At 39.0% G+C, this 26177-nt stretch overlaps 1 protein-coding gene across 8 annotated transcripts in view; it reads right to left on the reverse strand.

Annotated features, from left to right (window-relative positions):
- UMAD1 (UBAP1-MVB12-associated (UMA) domain containing 1) overlaps positions 1–26177 on the reverse strand; it is a 168286-nt gene that overhangs the window by 136825 nt on the left and 5284 nt on the right. For 3 of the 8 annotated variants that reach the window (XM_084785931.1, XM_084785932.1, XM_084785926.1), the window contains exon 2: positions 15186–15324. In XM_084785931.1, coding sequence (XP_084642057.1) covers positions 15186–15324 — 139 coding nt within the window. The remainder of the gene's footprint in view (positions 1–15185; positions 15325–26177) is intronic. The other 5 variants (XM_084785930.1, XM_084785933.1, XM_084785929.1 and 2 more) reach the window with 4 other exon arrangements.

The raw sequence follows: 26177 nt of genomic DNA on the forward strand, positions 1-26177 counted from the left end.
ATGGAGTTAGAGGATGCTCAGGCAGCAGGAAGAAACGGCTTGAGCTTATGAGACCTCAAAGCCCATCCCCCAGAGACACACTTCTTCCAGCAAATCCACACCTACTCCAACAAGGCCACACTTCCTAATAGTGCCACTCCCTATGGACCAAATATTCAAACACATGAGTCTACAGGGGCTATACCTATTCAAACCACACACCCGCCAAAGCCCTATTTCAACAACAACAAAAGATAGCTGATAATCTTGACTGTAAAAGAGTGACTCTCAGGCTGGCAAGGTCACTCAGCAGGAGAAAGCACTTGCTCCCAAGCATGATGGCCTGAGTTTAATCCTTGGCAGCTCACTGGTAGAAAGAGACTATCAACTTTCATAGTGGTCCTCTTCCCCATGCATGACATGTGAATGCGCACACTCTTTCTCTCTCTCCTCTCCCCCCCCCGCCACACTACAGACATATGTATACATATATATAAGCATATATGCATATATATATATATATATACACACACATACATAAATGTAATAAAGGTTTTTTTTTAAAAGAGACTATGACCAACTTCAGGGCAAAAAAGATGTAAAATCAATTATTAGTTTTTTATATGATCTGTACATGTCTCATATAAGGTCAATGGTTTATATCAATCTTTCATGTCCTTACCTTTTAAATCTATAAAATATAATGTACAAAATGCTGTTGAAAAAATAATCAAAGTTAAGCAAAACAGAAGACAGTTGTAGAAAAATTAAAAAAAAATCTAAAGATGACATATTTACTATCAAAGGAGATGGAAAAGATGCCATGTCTGATTAAAACAAATATTACTATTGATGGTCCTTGTAGAGGTGCACGTGTGCAGAGCCGAGTTTCCTCACTCAAAACACTGGTGCAGGAGGGTCTGATTCTGTTGGCAGAAATTCCACTACCAGAAAAACTCAATGTGTTTCAGAAGTGAACGCCAAAGACTATGAAGAGCATGAATGTTCCTGTTCTGAGACTAAACACTCGGGATCTGTGCATAAAAGTGACAAGGAAAGGGCACAGCTGAAAAGCATGCAACACAAGTTAATTGGACAGTATCAGATTAACAATCATTTCAGTCCAGGAAAAGACAGAGGGACCAAAGTTAGCAGCTGTTGACTCCTCTGCACCCTTTCTTATCTGATGGAGCATAGCTATTGTATGTTATAAATCAAACCCCAAAGTTGGCTGAGCCTGAGAATTCTGCATGAGATGAACTGTAGTGAAGAAAATGTCGAGGACAAATAAACAAACTGTTGCATGCTTACTTGGCAGGAAGCAATGGTGCTTCTCTCCACTGGTAAACCAAGCCTAAATCTTTCTTAGGAATGTTATGATATGATGTACACAAACTAACTCCAATTCCTTAACAGTGCTACCCCACCAGCGCTTGCATCTTTCTCTCTTTCTTTCTTTTTCTTTCTTTCTTTTTCCTCCTCCTCTGCTTCTTCTTCAGTTAAAATTTATCCAATAAGTTAGAATAATATCTTCCTTCAGTCAATAAAGTATTAGTAGATAGTCTAGACCAGTTGATAAGTAGCAGTAGTTAGATCTTACAGAGCCTGTAGGGATGGCTCATCAGTTAAGAGCACTTGCTGCTTCCAGGTCCCATATACTGGCTCACTACTGTCTATATCTCCAGTTCCAGGGGACAGATGCCACCTTCTGACCTCTGCACGCACCAGCCACACAAGCAGTATATAGATGCGTACAGGCCTCACATATAGAATGTAAAACATAGTTATTTTTTTAAAAAGGACAAAGATCTCACAGGTTGGAAGGCTTGTTCAGCTGGTAAAATGCTTACTAAGAAAGCAATAGGACCTGAGTTACCCCAGCACCCATGTAAGAAGACCAGACACTTCCTTCTAATCCTAACACTGGGGAGCAGAGCTTCCTTGGAATTTCCTGACCAGGCAGCCCAGCTTACTTGGTAAGTTCCAACTACTAGAGAGAGACTGCGTTAAAAGACAGGGTGGCTCTTGACAACGCCACCTGAGGTTGACCTCTGGCTTGACCTCCAAATGTACACACGTGCTTATGTGCTCATACAGCCATGCACCTACAGATACACACATGTGCACACACTGAAACACACACACACACACACACGTTTTTATGAATTAATAATAAAAACTTAAAATAATAAAATGAAGAAAAAAGTATCATTCCTGAGTTTGAAAAAAATATTTTTAATAATTGGCATTTTAAGGTAGCATGTGATTTCAACTTAATTAACTAAGCAGTCAACACAAAATCCGCTGTAGAGAAAAATTTTTACTGTGCTTCACAGTAATTTGTAGTAATATAATTAAAGATTTAAACTTAAAACTTTAAGTTTTGTGTGTGTGTGTGTGTGTGTGTGTGTGTGTGTGTGTGTGTGTGTGAAATCAGCAAGTAAAAGTATTTGCTTAGAAAGCCTGATGACCTGCATCCTCTGGGACCCTTACCAAAAAGGTGGAACAGTGGAGTGAGGCTGCATCCCGCACTCCTGCTGTGAGAGGGAGGTGGAGAGAAGAGAGCTGCCAGGAAGTTGGAGCACTAGCTACAGTGGAGGCTGCAGCAGGACAGAAACAACATTCTGCCTTGAGAAGGTCAAAGGTGAGACCAGAGGCCTGAAAGGTGTCTAACTACCATCCATGCATGGCACATCACAGATGTGTGTAACAAACAAGATAAACATAAATTCAAAATCACATTAAACTTAACATTTCAGAGAAATGCCTTGCGAATTATTATAAGGAAAGGAATATAAAACAACATTGCTATTAACCAAGATTGTTAAATTATTGAAATTATAATAAAAATTATCATAAAATAAATAGCATGTTTGTATAACTCATTAAAATAAACATTTCAAAATATAGTAAAATCTTAGCTAAAAATTGACCTTAATGTTAAAGATTGAAAGTTCTGGTTTCATGAAGCAATTCTTGGAATAAGTATTGTCCACATCCATAAATACATTGAGAAGTCAATAAAATACTAGCTAGCTTCTCCAAAACATTTTCACCCTTGGAAAAACTTTACACCATTAAATTATTATAGAATAAATAAAAAGCTTGAGATTTTTCTATATTATAGCTCAAGTCTATCAAATAAGATTCATAAATATTACTATAAATATCTTAGAGAATTAAAAGCATTTATAGAGCATCTTGAAGACACATGATTTCAATAGTAACAAACAGAAGTTAAATCATCTGCAGTCACGTGATCTGTGAGTCAATGCTTTTCTTATTTATGTATTTATTTATTTTTATTTTATGTGCAGTGGTGTTTACTCTGTATGTATGTCTGTGTGAGGTGTCAGATCTGGGAGCTACAGATAGCTGTGAGCTGCCATGTGGGTGCTGGGAATTGAACCTGGGTCCTCTGGAAGTGCAGTCAGTGCTCTAACCGGCTGAACCATCTCTTCAGCCCTGATTCAATGCTTTTCCTTCAGGAGCCACAAATGTGTAGACATAGCAAATACACAAAACAGAAACATACTAAATAGAGCATCTTAATAAGCTGCAGTTTTCTATGTTTCAAAGATAAATAACAAAGTGAAATCACTGAAGCAAAGAAAACCCACTAAAGTCTAGTACATATTGTCAGCTTTATCTCACAGCAAGATAATGAAGCATGAATTCCCAGCAAACAGCAGCAGGTGCATGCACACACTGCATCCTAGTCACCTGCTTTTCTTGACTGTCACGCATGCAGCTCCTATGGCAGCTTTCTCTTTCTACTGTCTAGCTCTGGGGGATAAACAACAAAGCAAAACATAATTTGTCCTAACAGTAAATAACCTGGTCCTAGAGCAAGTACCCTGAGAGGTAAGCATGGATGCTCCCTGGAGGAGGTGCCTTGACCTAATCTCCCTGTGAAGGTCTACCACCTCTCAGTAGAATTTATTTTATTCTTGGAATCAAACCATTAAGCACATAAATCTTTAAAGTATGTCCGAACTGGGGGCTGGACAGATGGCTCAGCAGTTGGGAAGCACTGGATGCTCTTACAGAGGACCCAGGTTCAGTATCCAGCACCATCACAGCAGCTCACAGCTGTCTGTAACGCCAGCTTCCAGGGACCTGATGACTTCAGGCCTCTGCTGGCACCACACTGGCATGTGCTACACAGACATGAGTGAAGGAGAAACATCTTCACACATTTTTTTAATCTTTGAAATATGCCCAAACCATAATAATCAGGAACCATTTCTATGATCTACTCTAAACAATTACCTCATTAATTCATCCATGAGGGCAGAGCCTTTTTTATTTAATTGCCTAGCTTTACTGGTGATTAGATTTCCAATAAAAGAACTAGGGAGCTAAAATAAGTCCACAGAGATAATGATGTTAGGGAGATGTAAGACTAGGGAGCAGTGTGCTCTCGTCCTTCTCAGAACAGACATCCAAGCATAAAGAAGAACAGTTGTCAACACAGAATTTTACCATGCCGGTCTCAATGCTATAGCACAACGGTTCTACCGCTGGGACTGTTTAACATAGCTCCTCGTGTTGTAGTGACCCCCTCAATCATAAAATTATTTCCGCTGCTACTTCATAACTGTAATTTTGCTAGTTATGAATTGTAATGCAAATATATGATATTTCCAATGGTCTCAGGCAACCCCTCTAAAAGGGTCGTTTGATGCTAAAGGGGGTCTCAACTCCCAGGTTGAGAACCACTGCTATAACACATCTTAAAAGCTCTTCTAGTTTGTTCTTAGCCTAACTCTCCCCAAGACTCTAGCTGTCTGCCGGTCTCAAGTTTTGTTATTGTTGTAAGTTTTCCTCTCTCTGTTTTTAGGAGATTTTTATTGAAAGTTCAGTAAGGAACAAGCTGGAGCTACTAGTCAGGTTAAATTGCCATACTGTCTTTTGTTTAACTGCCAATATACAGATTTATTGCTGCCCTGAAAAATAATTCAATGTATATTAAAAAATAATTTTTCAATACCATCAAGGCATGCTAACTGAGACTAGGGCAACTTAAGGATTTTTCAATATTTTTAAATGCCGTAAAATGCATTGCTATTTAAAAAAAAACTTTAAGAAATAAAAGACCAATTTACTCCCTCATTCATCAGGAGAGGCATCTCATCCAGTAAGAACACCTGAAATACATAAACTGGGAATTAAAATAAACTAAAATAAGCAGCAGCAGCCCTGTCTTTACCTCTCCCCACAGTGATACTGACAGGAACTCAAGAGTGTAGAACATCATGAAGTTCTCAAACTATAATACAAACTATCCCAGTAAATAGTGTATCTGATGGTTCTAGCTTTAAAGTTCAGTTAATGTTCAATTTATTTCAATGTGTAGATTATAAATCAGTGTATAAAATCATGACCATAACACAAATGTCTGAAGAAAAGAACATCTGCACGCGTAAATATTACCTGCTGCTAAGTGGCCTTCTATCAGCGCCATTTGCTCCTTTTCACTATACTATGCCTGTTTATGGACTTGACGTTGCTTTTCTCTAGGGCTAATGGAAAAGTGTAGAATGAGAAGCCAAGAGACAGAAGTACCAAGGCTTCTTTGTCCTGGAATTGCGAGGAGACCACCTTACTCAGTACTGGCAGTGTAATTCCTCTCCTAACTTCAGGAAGCTGCCCACTAAAGACTTCATGGGGAACACTGTTGAATTCTACAACTGTCAAGGTCCTGTAACCTTGGAGACCCAAAAGGGGTTGAGAAAAATTACATACTTTAGGACATGGAAAGCATTTAAATATACCAGAACTGAAAATATTAAAATGTGTTTTGGATGCATTAGCATATTTTTATAACAGGTATAAATCATAATTAAATGTCTATGGTGATATATTTAACCCAACTATAGCAATAAAAAGAACCTTACAGGCGAGAAGGGCGTCTCACAATAGAGAGAGCATTTTTATCATAACCTGTTCAAATGTAACTTTGGCTGTCTGGTTTTTTTCTTATTGGGCAGCTCTGTTTTATATTTACCTAATTTCTCTCAGAAAAAAAACATATTTTCAACTATTTTGAATATATAAAACAAACAAAAGTGCTGAAAATTATACCTCAGATTCCTTTAGCCTTAAAAATTATTATATACTCTGCCTTACTCTTACTTTTACATTGAGAAATATTAAAATGTATAGCTCAATCTGTAATGAAATTTTAAAATAAAATGTTTATTGTTATCTTTAAATTTTTTATTATAATGCGATATTTTGAGAATCAGTCGTATAATTCAAGTAAAACTGTGGTGCTTTTAACTTAAAAAAAAAAAGAGCCTGATTTTTAAGTCTCCCTTAGAGACCCGTAAAGTAACCGCTAGATCCTGGGTGTGTCACTCATAGGAATGATGGGGCTTTAAGAAAACAGCAACTCTCACAGCGCACTAGTATCTCAGGTTCTTGCAGGCATGCCCTTGCAGGGGATTGAGGACCTCCGGTCCCCATCTTCCTCTTGTTCATTTTCCATCAAGAAGCCATTTTCTTCCATATGTCTTACCATGACCTACTGCCTCATCACACACCTGAAGCCACATACAAGTCTAGCATAGGCTGATACTTCCAAAAACTACCTTTTCTTTTCATAAGCTGAGCGATCCCATACCTGTTACCAGGAACAAGAAGCTGTCTAACACAATGCTATATCCCAAATGGATTGTAAAACAAACTAGCATCTAGAAGACAGTTCTTGGCATTTTCAGGATAACAGACATTTGAAAATCTGAGGCAAATTATACAAGCTCTCTTGCAGTCAAGTGTTACCTACAGTTTCAGGGTCTTTCTGACCATTCCACTTGGCTTCCCAGACTCATGTACAATAATAACTGCTGAAACAGCACTGTCAGCAGAAACAATGGTTGATTATCATAGTTATCAACTTCTTCAAGAAACCTTTTATCAAACTGTTTTAAGGGTTCCAATTTTCCTTTGGTGCTGCCAAGCATAATAAGCTCCATAAGTTTGGAGCTTAACCTTTTGACTTAGAATTCCAAAAATGTTTAAAATGACTCCTGTAAGCCATTGGTTCGGCAGAGTTAATATATTAACAATATGATGTGTATATGCCATACCATTCTTGATGAAAAGAACAGTTGTATGTCTCTGTGCTGGGGATCACACAAAAGGCCTTACATTTTCTAGGCAAGTGCTTTGTCAGTAGTTACACTCTTTCCAAAGTGATCATCAGGGTCTGGAAGCAATTCTTAGTTTTTTAGTCATGTTCCTCTGCTCAGTGTAGCCTTTCAACTTTCAGCAGATTTGGACAGTGACCATATAAGCAGACACTTCCAAACACTTGTTCCTCCTAAGTCCATGTTGAAATGTGACAGCATCACAGTATTATAAGAGCTCAACACTCAAGCATGGATTAACCGTCATCACACACCAATGCACTGGAGTGTAGGTTCCTGACAAGAGGCCAAGCTCCGGGCCTTCCTGATAGTTTTCTTGCTTTCTCTCTGCCTTTCTACCAGAATGACCCAGCAAGAAGGTCCTTGTCAGAGCCCAGCTCTTCATCTCCCATTTTCCATTTTCCAGTAGAGTGAGCCAATATATTTCTATTCATTATCAATCACTGACTCCGTGGTATTGCTACAGCAGAAGCACACGAACTAACACAGTCTATGCACAGCATAGGTGAAACAACCTAAAGCCTTCCTTTCAGGTTTGCCTAGATGACCAAGGCTAATCCTACACTGATGAGAATTAACAAATAAATTAAAGTCCACTACTACCCCCATGGTTTCATTTTACCCAACATAATGAGGCAATCATTAAACTATTCACATTTCAGAGATAAGGAAAGTAAGACTGAAATGACAAACTGCCTGAGTGAAATAATAAAGCATTAAATTACAGAACTTGAAGAGAATACAAATTACTATGGCTTCCAGTTAAGCGCCAGTATTAGTTTGGGTTTGGTTCATCTGAAAATGACAAAACAGTGATTCACACAGGATGGAAATGTATTCCTGTTTCACATAAGGAGTGCTCAAAGGAAAGCGTTACAGGGCAGTCTGGCAGCACCACAGTCTTCAAGGACCCAGCTTCACAGGGCGTGCTCTCCACTTATTTTCACCACATGCCCAGGCTTCATGGATAAGACAGCAGTTAGCGGTTACTCGCCAGGTCCACAATCCAGCACAAGGGGGGCTAGGCAAAGGACGGAAGCTGCATAGCAGCTATGTTTTTACTTCAATTTTTCTTATGTATTTGTTATTTTTTATTTATTTATTGGTTGGTTGGTTGGTGTTTTGAGACAGGGTATTTCTCTACTATGTAGCTCCGGTTGATCTGGAAGTCACAGAGATCCACTTGCCTCTGCTTCCCCAGTGCTATGATTAAAGGCATGTGCCATTATGGCCAGCCAAACTGTATTTTTAAAAGATTTCCTAGAATCTGAAAAGAGCACAAACCCACACCTAAATGCAATATGGCCATAGGGCTAGAAAAGAAAGGGAAGAAAGAAAGTGAAATGAATACAATTAGTACTTTATGCCATGTATCACGTTAAAACTGAAGGATATGAAAACGTTCAGCTCTGGGTATTTGTCACACAATGTGCAGTCCCATATTATGTAACTGTTGTTTCTCTGGCCTATCTGCTACCCTAATGTGCATATATGCCAAGTATAGAAATATGTTCAGGGAATAATCTTGTGATTAGCTTTAAATATTTAACCAAATAAATTATTTGTCTTCACAGAATGATAGAAGTTAATTTCATTGTTAAAAGCTATTACTAAATTTGAAATAAAAAATAAGTCACTGATGCTTTAAAATGGTCTAAATGTTCTTTACTGTGTGGGGAATGAGATTCTAATGACTCAGCCATTATAAACTACCTTTCTAGATAAGTTTATCATCGGTGACCCTGATATAGTCTCTCTGGCAAAACAGCAACTTTTCACTGCTCTGAATATACCTTATCTTGTCTTGCCTTGTCACATAAGAATGCTTTGTTCTCCCAGCAACACCTTAGAAAAGAATGGTTTCAGCAACTCTCAAACACTACTACGCTGCCTGAAACACTACCTGTTCCACGCTGTTTAGAGGACACCCTGCTTCTCTGGCTTTCGCTCTCAGATTCCGCTTCAGTAGACATAGGTTAGGCCTACACATCAGCACCCTAGCAGACAGTAGAGAGTGCCTGGGCGAGAGAAAGCTCAGAGGTCAGCCTTAGAAAACCTACAGGAACCGTGGGCAGGAAGCTCATGATGCTCTGTGCACACTACCACCTGCCCTATGAATGAGCACCTTTGAGAGCTCACTATCACAGCAACCCAGCCACCTCCTCATGCCTACAGCTACCCTACAAATATGACTGCCTGGGGATTTTAGACCCAAAAAAAATTTTTTTAACTTATATATTACTCTAAAATATCTGTCAAACAGTCTTATCCAAAGACAACAGAGATGCACTACAACTATGCAAAAAGCCCTAGTGCACTTATGTAATCAACAAAATGCTTGCCAGATGCTCTGCTGGTTAAAAAAAGACTGTTTCCAAATGTATGGCATGTATAGGTAGACATCACTTTTCAAAAGTGTGAAGCTTTCTGTTCTTTACTAGATGTTTGGTTATCCAAATTTTTTGTGGTTTCACTTGCCTTTTGTTACTTGTTTATGGTTCAGTGTCTTAACCTACTCCTTGATGGTGTACTAAGTTACAGAGTGAGGACTACAGTACTCCTTAGCCTGCACGTCCTCTGGGGTTATCTACAGGAAAACTGCTACCACTATTATCTCAGGGGAATCAAACCGAGTAAGGGCCCCAGGACCAGAGTGTTCTCCAAGTGCTGCCTCAATGGGAAGCATTAGAAATATAGATTAGGGCGGGAGAATCCTAATTTACATTTGAGTCAGTCAAATCCACTGGGCCTCAGAAAGAATGAAAGGCCTCCCTATAATTGTATAAAATACAAGACCTTTCTGCACAGTTGGCATCTTTTCCCTATCCTATACAATTAATGCCCTCACACTCTATAGGTTTCTAAAGATAGAGAGGGCAGTACACCCCCACGTGGGGACAATATCCTGAACTCCAGGACCTAAAAAGCTGCTAGATTACCAGCTAGTCCAAAACTAAGTAGCAATGAATGAGAAAATTTTATCAATTACATACAGCTCCAAATTTCTTAATGAGCATAAAAGAACTTTCATTACACAATGAAGTTAAGTGAAAAATCCTAGGACATTTGCTTTGGAATTTAAAGGTCAAGAGTTAAAATATAGAGAGATCATTATGCTAAGTTAAATATATTGACTTTTTCTGGATATCACTATATAAGGAAAAGAACAAATTACTTTTTAAATCCATGAATATTTTTTTTTATTTAAAAAGAAATCTGTGCACTTGTTTTGTAGGAACAGGAGTTAAAATAGGAAGCACATGTTGAAAGCCTATTTAGTTTTTGCTGTTATAATTAAAGCCTTTGGCTTGACATAGAATCAAAGTTACTTACTATTCCCTACTCTGTGAAATATAAAATTTCACTGTACACAGCTAAGTTTTCATTTTCAAAACAATGGAAAACATAGAGATGAGAGACTACTTTCTAAAAGTCCTAAATAAAAATAAAATGGTCTTAAGTATATGTACATGCTTTGATTTCCAGAGTGAGAAATGTAAGAGAAAAGAATTTTTAAAACAACAAATTACTTTTTAAAAATCAGATTTAATACTTAAGCTACATAAAAGGGGTAAACTAAGTTATATTTCAATCTCAATACTTAAAGATGAAATTCAAGCTACTATGAATTAAAAAGGCAGTTTGAAATTTGGTATTACAAAACAAGCCGCCTTTTAGAAGTATCTGCATATACTGAAAAATGTGATAGATTTCAGTTGTACTGTATCCCAATGCTTCTTGTCTCTGTGATAGTTTTTGCTTGCCGAGTTGCATTCTACTGGCCCCAAAATTATATTCAATATTTGATAAACAATATTAGTGGAGGCAACAACAATAATCTACCCTACTTCCTTTAATTTTTATATCCCATGATTTTGCCACTGCTCCTTTCCCTATTTTTGCTATGATATAAGCTAAGGCATAGCTTTGTCTTGGTTTTAGATAGAATTATATGCCAACATCTAGGCAATACCCTTTCCTAATTTAAAATAACTACAAGGTTGCACATTACACTAGTAAATTTGTAATCAACTTAAAGATAATGTGTTAAAAGTACAATTAAATGTGTCATAACAGAAAAAAGCCCTGGTAATTACAAACAGTGTCATGCTTGCTGGCTTTTTAAAACAGTAGCACAAGACTGTGAAAAACCGCCACCCAGTGATGCAAATGAAAACTGCAATTTGTTTTTGTGTAAAATGAGCACCCTGGAGGATTACTTCAACTTCATTACTGAATGAACTCTTGCCTTCCTCTATGACTACACACTGGTTACACAAGGGAAAGGATTTTTCCTACTGGTCCCCCCTCTAACCTCCCGGCCCTGCTTTATTCTTATTCTGCATACTCCTCAATCTCAAAGGCCAAAAGCTTTAGAAATCTGGGTAAGGATAAAGACTTCACATAAACATGAGCTAGTCCATTGTATATACTCTAGATATTCTTATTATCAAGAAAATGCCTTGGTTCTGTCTGGCCCTCAAATTTCAAGCCAATGTTAAGCAGGAATACTAGCCTAAAGGAAAAGGTATATTGGTGTGGAAATAAAAGAGAGGGGACATCATTTCTAGATTTAACAGTGTAGTTTACTGTGACCCTTCAAGAAACAAGTTATAAAGAAAGGCCAATAAGAATATAATCTAAGCAATTCTGAACAGCTCATATTGGCAGAAAATTGTTTCTAAGTCATATAAGTTTATCATTTAGAAGCCAGAAGATAAGAAAACCAAACCAATCTTTTTCTTTCTTGTAATGTACCTATTTCATATGACAATTAAAAAATATTGTGTGGATATATACTGGATGGTTTTAATGAAAATGTACCCCCATTCACTGACCCCCAGGAGATGGCACTGTTTGGGAAAGTTATGGGCATTTAGGAGCTGCAGCCTTGCTTGAGGAAGAACTGAGGGGTTTGAGTTTGTAGCCACCTGACTCCCAGTTCTCTCTCCTTGATGCCTGTGTAGGACTGAAAAGTTGAGATGGTCCCTTCACCTTCCTGACCAGGCCACAGTGAAGGCCACCATGCCTTCACTGCTGTTATGGACATCTAGTCCTCTGGAACTATAAGCCCAAATAAACTCTTTCTCCTATAAGTTGCTTTTGGCTGTGGTATTTTATCACAGCAACATAAACGTAACTAGTACATATTCCAAAATACACAAATATGGTACCATGTTAATAAAATTACAAAAATATTTCACATATACCACTTAACTTATCTTTTAAAAGTCTTTTTATATGATATGCTCTGAAACTAAGATATTATATAAAAAGACTGCTATCGAATAACCTAACAAAAAAGGGTACCTTACCAAAAATATTAAAGTTTATCTTTGTATTTCTTAAAGATAATACAATATTCCTAGTGACTTATAATTTTTATCAATAAAGTCAGTTAAGTTCATGAATACTGACTATGCTTCACTACAAAATTATTGATACCACGAGCCTTCAACTTTCATGAGGTTGGTTTTATAAAATACTTTAAAATATTTCAGTTATTTAAAATATTAGATAGTAAAGTGTGAGATAGCCAAAATAAGAGCCAAATTTAATGACCAATAATATAATACTAAATTTTCCCTTTAAAAAAAGTATTTTCATGTTTAAAAGATAAAGTATACAATTTAAGGTTTTCACTTTTTTCCCCAATGCTTCAAATATCACTAATGACTTAGATTAAAACTAGCCAGGTACAGTGGCGCATGCCTGTAATCCCAGCATTCAGGAAGGCAGAGGCGGGTCTCTGTGCGTTTGAGGCCAGCCTATGAGTCCAGGGCAGCCAACACTACACAGAGAAACCTTATCTCGAAAAAACAAGCTAGCAAAATGATAAAGCTGAGGACATGGCAAGAACACTGAAACCCTTTCTTCCAGCTCTTGATACGTGCAGAACATTGTCACCATCTACTGTCACCATGTTGTCAACAGAGCATCACAACCTCATATGCCTCTGGTTGAACATCAACTAAACAAACACATTTAAATGATGACAGTGCAGGACTTAAAATTGCAGCAATGCAGAGACTAAAAAGACAGGCTCTGGGATCTGGTTACCCAGGCTAATTCCAAATTTGCTTCATCCAAGGTGAAGAACGTGGAAATTTAAGTCCTTTATATATGAGGATCGAACAACTTCACTTACAGATTATGCTAAGGATTTTGTGCTCATTAATTCATGCAGTCCCCACTAACCCCACCATGTACGTGCGGACTGATAACGTGCCCCGTGGCTCCTGGGGTAGTTAAACAGCTTCCTAAAGCTAGAACCCTAGTGAGTCGTGAGGCTGAGAGGATAACCAAAGGCTCCAGCTGTAAAGTCAGATTCACCTTTCCACTTCCCTCTAAACCTGGGCAGTGCACCTGAGGGAGAAGCGAGATGATGTGGCAGATGAAAGAGAAACGAGGTGGAAAATGAGAGATGAGACGAGACTCACTGACAGCATAACACTTGAGGGGAGCTTACTAAGGCCAGAGGACACCAGGTATACAAGCACCTCCCACCTACCCACGCACACCCACGGAAATCAGTGAAGCTGGTAGCTTTGTCTTTAAAACCAAACAGGATTAGCCAGACACAATCTCAGCTGACAGTTCTGAGAGACAAGGAGGCCTTGGCTGATACCTGTTGGGTCAGCTGAACAAAGTGTAATACCAACTACACCGTATATTTTCCTAGGATTTCGGCGGAAGTGATTCCTCTTCATAAGTATCAAACTGCTAGACATACGGTCTGGGGACAACATCAATCATGCTCAGACCAAGATGGTTCTGGGACAACACGACATGCCAGCCACTGAGAAAATGCACCCTTAGAGTGGGGATAGAGACGACAGAACAGCTGGTCCTGAGCACATTAGAGTAATTAAAGTCTTGAAAATTCCCTCATGAAATAGCGAATCTGGAAGCCTGTGAGATTTCTGTCAAAGATGCTCCTCACTCCAGTCTTCCTTGGAATAGGAAAGGCAGCCCTCAGCAGTGAACTTTTCACTTTACCTGCTGAGGCAGGAGACTTGCAAAGTAGACACGTACTAGGACAGCTGTATGGTAACCTGATAACCAATGAAATATCTGCTCAGGGCTACATGATAACAGAGACTGTACAAAAGGCAGAGCCACTTCATCCGCGGATCGACTTTGTCCCGGATATTCTATGCTGGCAAAATGAAGTGGCAGAAGGTAAAACGATTCATAAAAACATCTAGAAACTAAAAGTGTGCCACGGTCAGATTTCTTATTTTTATTTTTTTGTTTTTGTCTTTGTTTTTTTAAATTTTTTATTAATTTATTCTTGTTACATCTCAATGGTTATCCCATCCCTTGTATCCTCCCATTCTTCCCTCCCTCCCATTTTCCCCTTACTCCCCTCCCCTATGACTGTGACTGAGGGGGACTTCCTCCCCCTGTATATGCTCATAGGGTATCAAGTCTCTTCTTGGTAACCTGCTGTCCTTCCTCTGAGTGCCACCAGGTCTCCCCCTCCAGGGGACATGGTCAAATATGAGGCACCAGAGTTTGTGTGAAAGTCACACCCCACTCTCCACTCAACCGTGGAGAATTTTTAAATGAGTGCATGGTGACAGAGAATAATGCTGTTTCTAACTGTGTACAAACAAAAATGAGCAAAGGTTTCTTTTTTTAATGTGGCTTAACTTTATAGAGATATTTAAAGAGAAGAAATACAGAAGAAGGCGTTAAGAAGCCAGCCTTAGGTGGAATAAATTCCTGAGAGAAGAATATACTGCTAAACTTCAGATGACAATGGTTTCCAAGAAGCCTGAAGGTTTTCTGAAGTTTTGCTGTCTGGTAAATTCAGATGAGAGGAAAAGCAACAATCACCTGCAGCTTTCAAGAAACCATCCTTGGGGCTGACAAAGCCTTGCTGGCTGTGAGGCATAAACTACTGACACAGCAAAAGGGAAGGGCGAGGCAAACAGTCACACACAACTTACTCTGAAATTAGAAGACACACTTTAGAAAACATATAATTATCAACTAATTTTTAAAGCAATCCATCTAAGTAGGATTTTGTTTCTTAAAAAGGCTCACCTAAGAGGACAAATCCATCTGCTTCCGTCTCTGGTGCGGAGGGCTTTTTGGATTCTGCAGGCTTTCGGAAGAAGTGGAACATAGCTGCTGCCGCTGCTGCTGCTGCTGCTGCTGCTGCTGCTGCTGCTGCTGCTGCTGTCTGAAACAGACATTCCGTATGAGGTCAGAACCCCTGCCTTTGTCAGTAAAGAACCTGCCATAAAGGTAGCACAGTAATAACTACTAGGAATTCTACTGCCAGATTTAAAAGCATGCAACTTTCTCTAGAGATTAGAAGGCATCCATGCCCTGAAAGTTTACAGTGCAACCTCTTTTGATTTCTGAAGATTTAGAAGAAAATGTAGGAAAACACTCCATGGAAGACTAAAATCAACAGATAACACTTGAATCTAGAGAATTTCACAAAACCATAGAATAAGCATTAGTTTGAGGGGAGAAAAGAAAAAAAAAATCTCTGCCTCAGAAGCTAAAATCATGTAAAAAGAAAAGAAAACGCTTCAGACATCCTTTCCCCCTGCTTACCTGCTTCAGGCACTTGCTGTGCCCATTATAAAACTACTGCCAACCCCAAACTCCCATCTGTACGGATCTTGGCACTAGTGACTGCTCCCTGCAACTAAACCCAGCAACTAGACCCACTCCCAGCTTTGTACATACCCGCAGAATGAAAACCCTTAGAAAACAATTGGGATAAAAACTGAAGGGTGCTAGCAAGGACACATTATAAGCTATCTGCATATAACGCAGTGCTTTCAAGCAAAAGAATTCACATAAGGCAAAGAAGAGACCTGATGGTAGAAAGCACTCTGAATTTTAGATTTCATAAATTCCAGCCCTAACATTTAACCTGAGGAGAAGCCTTGTAATGCTGGGAAGTGTTCTAGGATTTGTGCAGGTTACCATGACCACAGCTGTGGATCCAGGAAGGACACTAAGCCCAATACAAACCAATGGTGAAGAACTGAGCTGTTGACAGAAAATAGAACTGGTGGTCTCACTTTTTCTTTCTTCCTCCTATCTTCCTCCTCCCTCTGTCCCTTCCTCCCTTCCCTCCTCCCTCACTTCCTTACTTTCTGTGGTTGTTTTAGGTTTGTTCCTGTTGTATTTTAAAAACAAGGTCTCATTGTTTAGCCCTGGTTGGCCTAGAACCTCTTTGTAGATCAGGTTGGTTTTGGTCTCAAAAGACCTGTCTACCCCCAATCCCCAGTGATGGGATTTAAAGTATGCACAACTATACCCAGCAAATGTCTCTTTTTAAATGATTAAAAATGGCAAGCACAAAATAGCAAGAAAAAGACAGTATTTCAACATAGGAAGATGACCTTTACCACAAATCCTCAAAGATAAAACTTAACTGTATACCATGATAGAGAGAAAAAAAAAAGCCTAAAAATAGCTGGTACACCTCCAGAGAATAGAAGGAGACATGGCCTCCTTAGAAGTGGTGAAAAATAAGATGAAACAGCAAAAAGAAAAGATGAAAAAGATGGAAATGTGGCACTTGCTTAGACTCCCAGCACTCAGGAGGGTGGAGGCGAGTTCTCGTATGGTGCAGAGGCTAACCTCATCTTCCTTAGCTTTCAGAATAGGTGGGACTATAGGCATCTACCATCATGTGCAACCAAATCTTATTGGTATCTGCTTTTTAATCAATAGAAGATCGAAGCCAGGTTCATGTCTATAATTCCAATCCCTGGTTATCCAGAAGTAAATGGACCATAGGAAGGTAATGAATGGCCTAGTCTATATTGTACGTTCCCAGATAGCCAGGGCTACATAGTGAAACCATATCACAAAAAACATAAGGCTAGAGAGATGGCACAGTGAGTCAAAGCACTTGCTGTGTAAACCTCACAAACTGAATTCAGGGTCTTGGAACCTGTGTACAAAGCAAGATGAGCACCACTCAGTTATAATCCCAGTCTCCAAATGGCAAGGTGGGAGGCAGAGACAAGGCGACAACCCAACTTCAAATTCCCTAGACTGGCTAACCTAGAGTTAACATACTACAGAGCAGCGTAAGAGACCTGCTTCAAACAAAGTGTAAGGTGGTAACTGACTCCAAAAGTTGTTCCTGACCTGCACTCATGAACACACGCACGCGCACACATGCACACACACACACACACACACACACACACACACACACACACACACACTCAGGCACGCTAAAAATCAAAACCCTGGAAAACAAGGAGGTCTTAAAACCTCTGACAACACTAGCAGTCTTCAGTATTAGTCAAATACATTTGATTAACTCCATATCTGTCTTTATAATCCCCTACTTTTCCAAGCCTTGCTCCTCTCTGTTTTGAAGACATCTACAAATTCCAAAACAGCTAAGTTCAAGCAAAACTTGATTTACTCTGTTATTTCTATTGGTTAGGTGCTTAGGACAGAGACTGACACAGGACTGCTGCTGCATCCCTGGACTCATATTTTGGGAGGACAAACTGTCACCCCAGCTTACAATTCTTCTGAGAGAATGATGAGCAAGGGGAGCCGAGAAGGGCCTGTACACAGCAGGCGCCCAAGTGCTGCTTCTGATTACATGGATGGGGACACCTATGTGAGTTCCTCAAGATGTGCCAGGCTCTTTCTCTATTATTTTCAGTATTTAAAAAAATTATCTATAATAAGCAATTTTTACCATTGAAAATAGGGAAAAATCAAAAGTTATTCTTAAAAATCAATTATTTCCTAACTGCAGTACTATTGCTGGCTAAGTTAGGATTATGTGCTTCTAATAGGCAGACATAGGATCCCAGAGCTACACAGGGACAGACTTCACATTCTCCAGCCAAAGCTAGGAGAGGAAACATGCAGATCACGATACTTCAATAAAGCTAGAAGTGCTCATTATCAATATACTTAGGTATTATATAAATATTTGAGTTCACAATTATTCAGAAAACCCTCCCAAAGTTTTAAGCCAATTTGTGTTTGGTACATATAATCTCTGTGTAAGAAGGAAAATATTTCTTTATGTGTTCAACAAAACCAAACCATAAGATGGCAGTGTGTTCACTTTTAAGATAAACACAGAGCACATCCAGCAGGTATGCCAGATGCCTGCAAAGACAGACCTCACAGCTCTCAAGTGGGGGGAATGATGGACTTCATAATATAATCATTATTTTCATATTATTCCAAGGATTTCTTTTTAAGTAACATCACCGACAACAAAAAGATTAAAACATAAAAAACATAGTTTTCTCAATTTTATTATCTGTTTAAATCACTAGTTAATATAAATATATCAGAAGTGAAATTTCTGCATGACTGTAATATAGTAGCCACTTTACTATACAAGATATATAGGTACTATAGTGGGGGAGGAGGGCCCCCTCAGTCATAGACCTAGGGGAGGGAAATAAGGTGAAAGTGGGAGGGAGGGAGGAATGGGAGGATATAAGTGATGGGATAACAATTTAGTTGTAATCTGAATAAATTAATTAAATTTAAAAAGATATATGTACATTTATGAACACATTTTCTTCTTCATGCTTGTGCCAAATATTCAATAGTGAATTTCATACTTCTGAAAAATTAAAGTCCTAAACAATATGTAATCCTCCTCTTCCACATGATAGATTATGAAATGTTTGATTATTGAAATAAAATACAAATGTAGGTGAAAGTTCACTAATTTCTACTGGGAGTAATCAAAATAGTACAAGGCTGTGCTTCATGCCTTTTGTAGTTTTTATCTTAAATAAGAATGTATTAAACAGCATAAAGCATTCCCAAAAGATCAGTAACAATTCCAAAAGCCCTGGCAGACTGCTTTTTAGGCCATCTGATGGGTAGGGCATCAATACAAATGGAAAAGAAGTTAAGTATTTTTTGTAAGAAGGACCAATAGGAACAAGGACAACAAAAGAACTAACCTCACTAGAATCAATCTAATATATAGATAAGCCACAGAAATCAGGACTGCAGAAGAATAAAGAAAAATTATGTAAAAGGCTAAAAAGTCAAAAATATTAGAATATGCAGAGCAGCATTTCCAAGATTTGTTGACTATTATATTCTTATACTCTAGAAGAACCTTGTACGAAGATTAAAATTTTTTCAGCAATGTTGCAGAGACCAAGTGTGACAACCGGATTGAGACAGGAAATGTTGGTAGAGGTCAGAGTGAAAGCAGGTGTGAGTGGATGCAGCAGCAGGAATCGGGGCTGCCAAGGTGTTTGCCAAGGTGTTTGAGTCCAACGGAAAGTTCAGCCTAGCTTAGCAGTTGCAGGAGGTATGGTGAACCCTGACTTATATAACGCGCATGCTGTCATCTTGAGTGATGATCTCACAGAGAGAGCAACGACATTTGGGTTCATCCTGGATGATTTGTCCCTGACACATCTGACCTTCAAAAAAGACAGGAAGTGCCTGGGGAAGGAGAGGTGTGTACTGAAATGATATGGAATACAGCTCAGTGACTCTCTTCTACAAAATACAGATAACAAAGAGCCTGTAGTAGTAGTAGTAGCAGCAGCAGAAGGAGAATAAGATGATGACAATGACGACAACTGGCATTTCCAGACTTAGATAACAAAGAGAGCGCTAAGTTGAGTTAAAAAAAAAAAAGCTGATGGACAGGACATTCCCCACCGTTGAGTGGAGAGCAGGGAATGACTTTCACACGAACTCTGTTGCCCCATATTTGACCATGTCCCCTGGATGGGGAGGCCTGGGGGGACTCAGAGGAAGGATATCAGGCTACCAAGAAGAGACCTGATACCCTATGAGCATATACATATGCTCCTCCCTCAGGCACAGTCATAGGGGAGGGGAATAGGGGGAAAGCGGGATGGAGGGAGGAATGGGAAGATACAAGGGATGAAATAACAATTGAGATGTAATATGAATGAATTAATAAAATATTTTTAAAAAGTAGGAAAAGAATGCTTAAGAGAAGAAAAACAGTATGAAGACGATTCCATAATGAGACCCATTTCATTACTTTGTATGCTAACCTAAAAATGAATAATAAAATCCGATAAAGCCCATTTCAATATGATTTCAAGGCATAGTAAACATTCATTCAAGTACTGTTTTAAAACCGTCTTTTTATAAAGTAGTAACTAGTTCAATTTTGTAAAATATTATATAAGTTAAGTGAATATTATGCAAACTGGAGTTTGTATCAGTTAACAGTTTTAGAACTGAAGTAGGAATTTTAAACAGCCTAAATCTAATCAACAGAGAAACATTTCTGAAAGATGTTCTATTCTAAGTCATTCCCAAGAGTCTTTCCGCAGGTGATTGTGCTGGCCACTCTGCTGTCTACAGCAAACAGTGGTGTGAGTACTATGGGGTAACTAAGCACTTCCTGACTTCATTTAAAACGCACTTCACAAGATGATACTCATGCCTGGTACTGAAACCTTGGTCAAAAGCTTATGGCTGGGGAAGTAATAGGCCCTAAGAGGAAACCATTTTTGCTAAATCAACTTGGCATCAAATGAATTCTAAGCACAAATGGTGATACCCAAAGGTGAGTGCTGCTCTTCGTTTTGGTATGAAAGCTTCTGTTTGCAGTGGGTAAAGGTTAACACAAAGACTCCTAACCGGTAAAGTAATAATAACTGACTGTTAAGTGCACAGCTCTAAAGAGGAAATCTGTGTCAGCCCCCGACCCAGGCTCAGTGAACATCAGAGAAGGCAAGGGTAGGAAGAGCTGAAGGGTGCAAAGAAGTGCTACAAAGAAGTGCTGACTTCTGGAAACGACATTACAACTATAAACATCCAGTAACTGCTTAGCTGCACAAGACGAGGGAGGCACAGCAAAATTCCACCATGCAAAGGGAGGAGCGTTTCAGTCCCCTCGCCTCCCTCAGGAGACTGCCAGTTAATGACAGCTGAGAAAAAAAAAAGTAATTTTCTTTACTGGGCTCCATGCTCCAGAAAATAACATCCCAGTCCATGCTGGAATTAGACTCAGTAGGTCACAAAACAGCAACAGACACAACATGAAAGCATGAGAGAAGCTTGTTAGGACCGGGCTCTGCAGACGTATGTGAGGGTGAGCAAGGGGATAGTATTGGCAAAAATGACCCAAAGCCACGATATACAAGGAAGAAACCACCAAAGAATCATAAATATCTTTAAAGTCTCAGAACTACAGACTGTACCTGGGCTGTCACATGTCCCTTAAATTTTTAAAAGAATTATCGGGTAACCATACACTTCTTAAATTTCTAAGTTAAGATTTCCATTAAAATTCTAAAAGACATTGTAGTTTCTGGAACACTGTAAATATTTATGTGTTGAAATAAAACCCTCTATGACATATTCAATGAACTCTAAACAGTGTGTTTTAATACCCACTCTCAGCCATTTAAAATATTTCAGAGTGCAGCTGCTTGGGGAGCCTCTGTCAAACTACAGCACAGAGCCCCTGCTCTGCAGCCTGTGCTCTGCAGCACAAAGCCCAAGCTTTTCTTCCTTCTCTTTGTCGCTTACAGATAGATACTGGCCAAACACAAGCACGCTTCCCCTGGCATCTGGAAGTTTCCATTCTTCTACTGAAGCCTGTTATTTTGCCTCACTGCTGCTTACTGACCTCCACTGCAAAACGCATGGCTTTCTCTTACAGTTTCCCTTCTCCTGGCAGCTGCAGTTACAGCTGGCAAAGCTAATAAAAATGTCCTTTATCTTCAAAATCAACAAATAAATAAAAACACTTTAGCCTTTCTAACAGTAGAAAACTTTACATTGTTCTTCCTTCGCTTTGATTTCTATTTCCCCTTCTGATGACGAGTAGCTTGGAAATAGCCTGAGAATGAATTAGAAGAACTTCAACAGCACATACGGATGTATAATACTGTCACCAAATTTGGTGGTAACAATCACACCTTTTCCCCCAAAAGGATTCGTATTTTTACTACTGAACCAACCAACCAACTAAGGTATATCACACAAAAAAAGAAAAGTCAGATTACCAATTAACCATGCCCAACTGTCCAGACAATGATGACATTTTCAACGTGTTAAGGTACGGTAATGACTCTAACACTATATAAAGATGTGTGTCATCTCAAATGCACATCATTACGGACCTAGCTCGGCTCTTTTTCTTTGTCACCTATCAGAGTTGTACTTGGTTTTATTACCAGTTTTCATCCTGAATCTATGAGACCATTTTGCCTTTGTTTCCATGAGTAATCACTTGAGGTTCTTGTGGGACACATCAGTCTTGTGGGAAGACACATGGTAAAGCAGTCAAGCATGCCACAGCCTCGCTTTTTGTTTGTTTGTTTGTTTGTTTGTTTGTTTTTTTGGCTTTTCAAGCTTTTCAAGACAGGGTTTCTCTGTGTAGGCTTGGCAGTCCTGGACTCACTTTGTAGGCCAAGCTGTCCTCCAACTTACAGAGATCTGCTTGCTTCTGCCTCCCAAGTGCTAGGATTACAGGCATGCACCACCACGCCTGCCCTTACAGCCTCACTTTTAAGAGATGCCATACTCCAATTTAACACTTCTGACCTTTTTACTTGTAACTTGAATGAAAGTGGCATCACAACAGAAAATGAAAACATTTAAATGAAACTTAACTCTCCTAACATGACCTCATGGATGACTTTAGCAAAGTGGTTACTTAAAACACACACACACACACACACACACACACACACACACACACTTAAAAATATTTGTACATTGGCTAATCATGAACTACAAACTGCACATCAAGAGAGCATCAAGCTAGTAAGGATTCTGCAAGAGTACAAGAGAGCTCCAGAGACCCTCACAAAAGTGTAGCCATTATAACTGTTCAGCCAGGCAAAGTGCTTACCCATTGGGCCAAGGAGGAAAGGTTGCTGAGCCTTCTTATCAGCCATCAGATTTGAGATTAGCATGTCTGGAACATACTATTTCCAGCAGTCCTGGCTGAGACTGCACCTTTAGAAGTCAGGGCAATCAGTTGCAATCTTCAGAGTTGTCTCAAGGCATTCTGGGAGTGCTCCAGATGGCTAGTGCTGGCAAAGACTAACCTGACACTGTTTTACTTATAGTCATTTTGCTTAAGAAAACTAGGGAAGCAATGTAGAGTGTTAACAACTGTGAATTAGGAGTCCAACTACTCAATCCGTGACATCTTGGTGTATTCACAGGAGAATGTGTACATCAAATTGAAAGTTAAGATATAAATATAAAGAATTTATCACTAATGCTAACAATTTTCACAGATTTCAACCATGCTTTAACAGTGCCCAGGATGTGCTGTCCCTACCGCTGCAAGTCTGTCTCGCAGTAATCCTATACAGTGTATGTTAGATAGAATCCATAGTCTCTACCTACTAAATAAATACCCTTCATTACTTGTGTTACGAAGATCAAAAATGTCTTTGAACATTAACAAATGCTCTCGGTAGCAAAACTGTCCTTAGATGAAAGGCAAGGCATTTGACAAAAAGGATTCCTGCAATTTTAACAATTGAGCAGAGAAAGCACTCTGGATAAAGAAATTCCATGAGACCCAGGAATGTGAGACTTTACCTGGGGATGAAGAACAGTGTCCTTTTCTTCTCCATGCAATGTTCTAGTCCTCTGATGACAGGTGTCATCATTACCTACTACGTGATGAATTCCAGCAAGGGAACATCTTCAAGTCTGAGGTTTTATTCAAAACAAAACAAGAGTCCTTCTTTTTAGATGTAGAAATGAAGAGCAGTATTTGTTACTGTGTTTGTGTTCACATGCACATACATCAAGGTACAGAGGCAGAGATCACAGGACAATGTGTGGGAGATGTTTCTCTCCTTCCACTATGTGGTACTGGAGATGACACTGGGGTCCTCAGGCTTGGCAGCAAATACCTGAGCCACTGAGCCATCGTTCAAGCCCCAAAGTATAACCCTCTCTTGCCAAACATTGAGACTGATACAAAACCCAAAAGATCAAATTACTTCTGAGAAACTGTAAGTTACCTTGAAAATGATCACTCAGGTCTCAATCCTTCACTAAGAAGATAATTTACAGCCTTTTGGATCATACTGACCCTCCTAAGTTAATGATTTAATGATATATTTTCCTGTTTTAGGAAAATTACAAACACAATTCTACATAAATGCCAAAGGCAACCCTTGCTAGTTGGGCATGAAAAAGAATGTATAGGCCATGAGACCAGTAATGCTTGTTGCACTTAATTGTGCAGCTCTGGAAGAAAAACACATCCATACATAGAACACCTCCCAGTCTATCCAGTCTCTCAGGTAAAATGACCATGTATGATCAACAATGCCCCACAGATGAAGTCTTCTGTAATCATTAGGATGCCGGCGTTCTGATTAGACCTTAAAACAGCAAAGGCTCTGTAAGCTAATGTCACCATCAAGATGCGCACAGAGACTAAGGGACAAAAGAACAACTTTTGTCATCTAAAGTTCTTAGGGTTCACAAGGCCTCCAATTCAGTGCTTTACATACATGACACTAGTGCTTCTAACAGTTTTGTGAGGCTTTGCTTTCTCCTGTGTTAATACAGTAAAGTACATATCTGAAAGGCTGAGCAATTTGTCTAACTCACTTAAGTACAACACGTCAGAACTTAACACAAGTTCGTCTACTCCAAAGTCTATGTTCTTCACGCCGGGCTGTTACTCTCTTCCCATCCAAGCCTCAGTCATATTCCCCAGCACACAGACTGTTCTGTTCTCTATCTCAGGAACAGTACTATGACCCAACATGTTTCCAGAGGCAAAATCCTAAGTGCTACCTTGATTTCATTTCCGGCCTCTACGGTATGTCCACCAACCACTGTCTCTGACAACTTCTTAACACCCAACTTTTGGGCTGTCTCTTCTATTACCATAAAACTCTGACAACCCACCAGGGTATCTTTTTGACCTAGTGGGTTCTCAGTCACTGTATTTGTCCTTCCCAAGTACCCTTTTACACCATATCTGTTTGGAAGGAATGTAGTCACATGACTAATTAGATAAGGGGCAAATTATCTAGATTTTTAAAAAATTAGATTCTCCCAAGAGCTTGGTGAGATGAAGGTCTATATGAACAATAAAGTAACACTGCTTGGCTACTTTAGAAGGTGATGTTATAAAATGATCGAAGATGATTTGGACTCTTATAGCTTTCATATTCATGGCTCCAGTCCCTTGTGATGTTAATAAACTTAGAACTAATCAAGTCAACTCATAGTGGCTTTTACCTATTCTCTTTTATTTAAACACTTAAGCTGGATGATGGATGCAGTCCAAATGCCCATCAGTGGAAAGATGAATAGGAAAAATGTGGTATATTCATACAATGGGTTTTATTCAACTTTAAAATGGAATGCAACTCTAACACATACAACATAAGCTTTAAAGATGCTGCTAAATAAAATAAGCCCCTACAAAAGGAAAAGTATCGCATGGCTGCACTGCATAAGGCGCCTAGAGTAGCTTGAAAGTAAAAGTGCTATGGAATGATTGAGTTACAGTCACAGAATTTGAGTGTTTTTTGGGAGATGAAGAATTCTGAAGATGGAGACAGTGATAATGGTTGCATAACAGTAGGAACTCATATAACACACCAAATTGCAGGGTTAAAAATAGTAAAAGTTAAACAGTAACTTTTATGTTATATATAAAAAGGATGTTAGGCTATTCCAAGCCATTCTCCACTCTGAATTCTCAGCATTTCTCCTAAAGTATGAAGCTGGCATGCTACTCTTCATCTTACATTCCTCTAGCACCATCATTAAGCCACCTGTTTGACATCGCATTTGAGGAACATTCCAAGTCATCATTTCAATTTACTTTGACCCCTTAAGACATGTCACTACTACTACACCTTAAAGCTCTGGTTAATGTATAATTATGTTTGTTGTCTTCACCAACTAGAGTTCCCACACAAGCTCTTTTAAATAACATTCATGGGATGAAAAAAAAATCAGGCATTCACTACTAAATACTAGCCAAAAATAACACTTGCACATTTATATTTCTGGTAACATGAAAAATCAGATGTCCAGAGAAATTGTATCTCGACACAA

Source organism: Acomys minous, assembly GCF_964271855.1.
Source record: "Acomys minous genome assembly, chromosome: 6".
Classification (NCBI taxonomy): Eukaryota; Metazoa; Chordata; class Mammalia; order Rodentia; family Muridae; genus Acomys; species Acomys minous.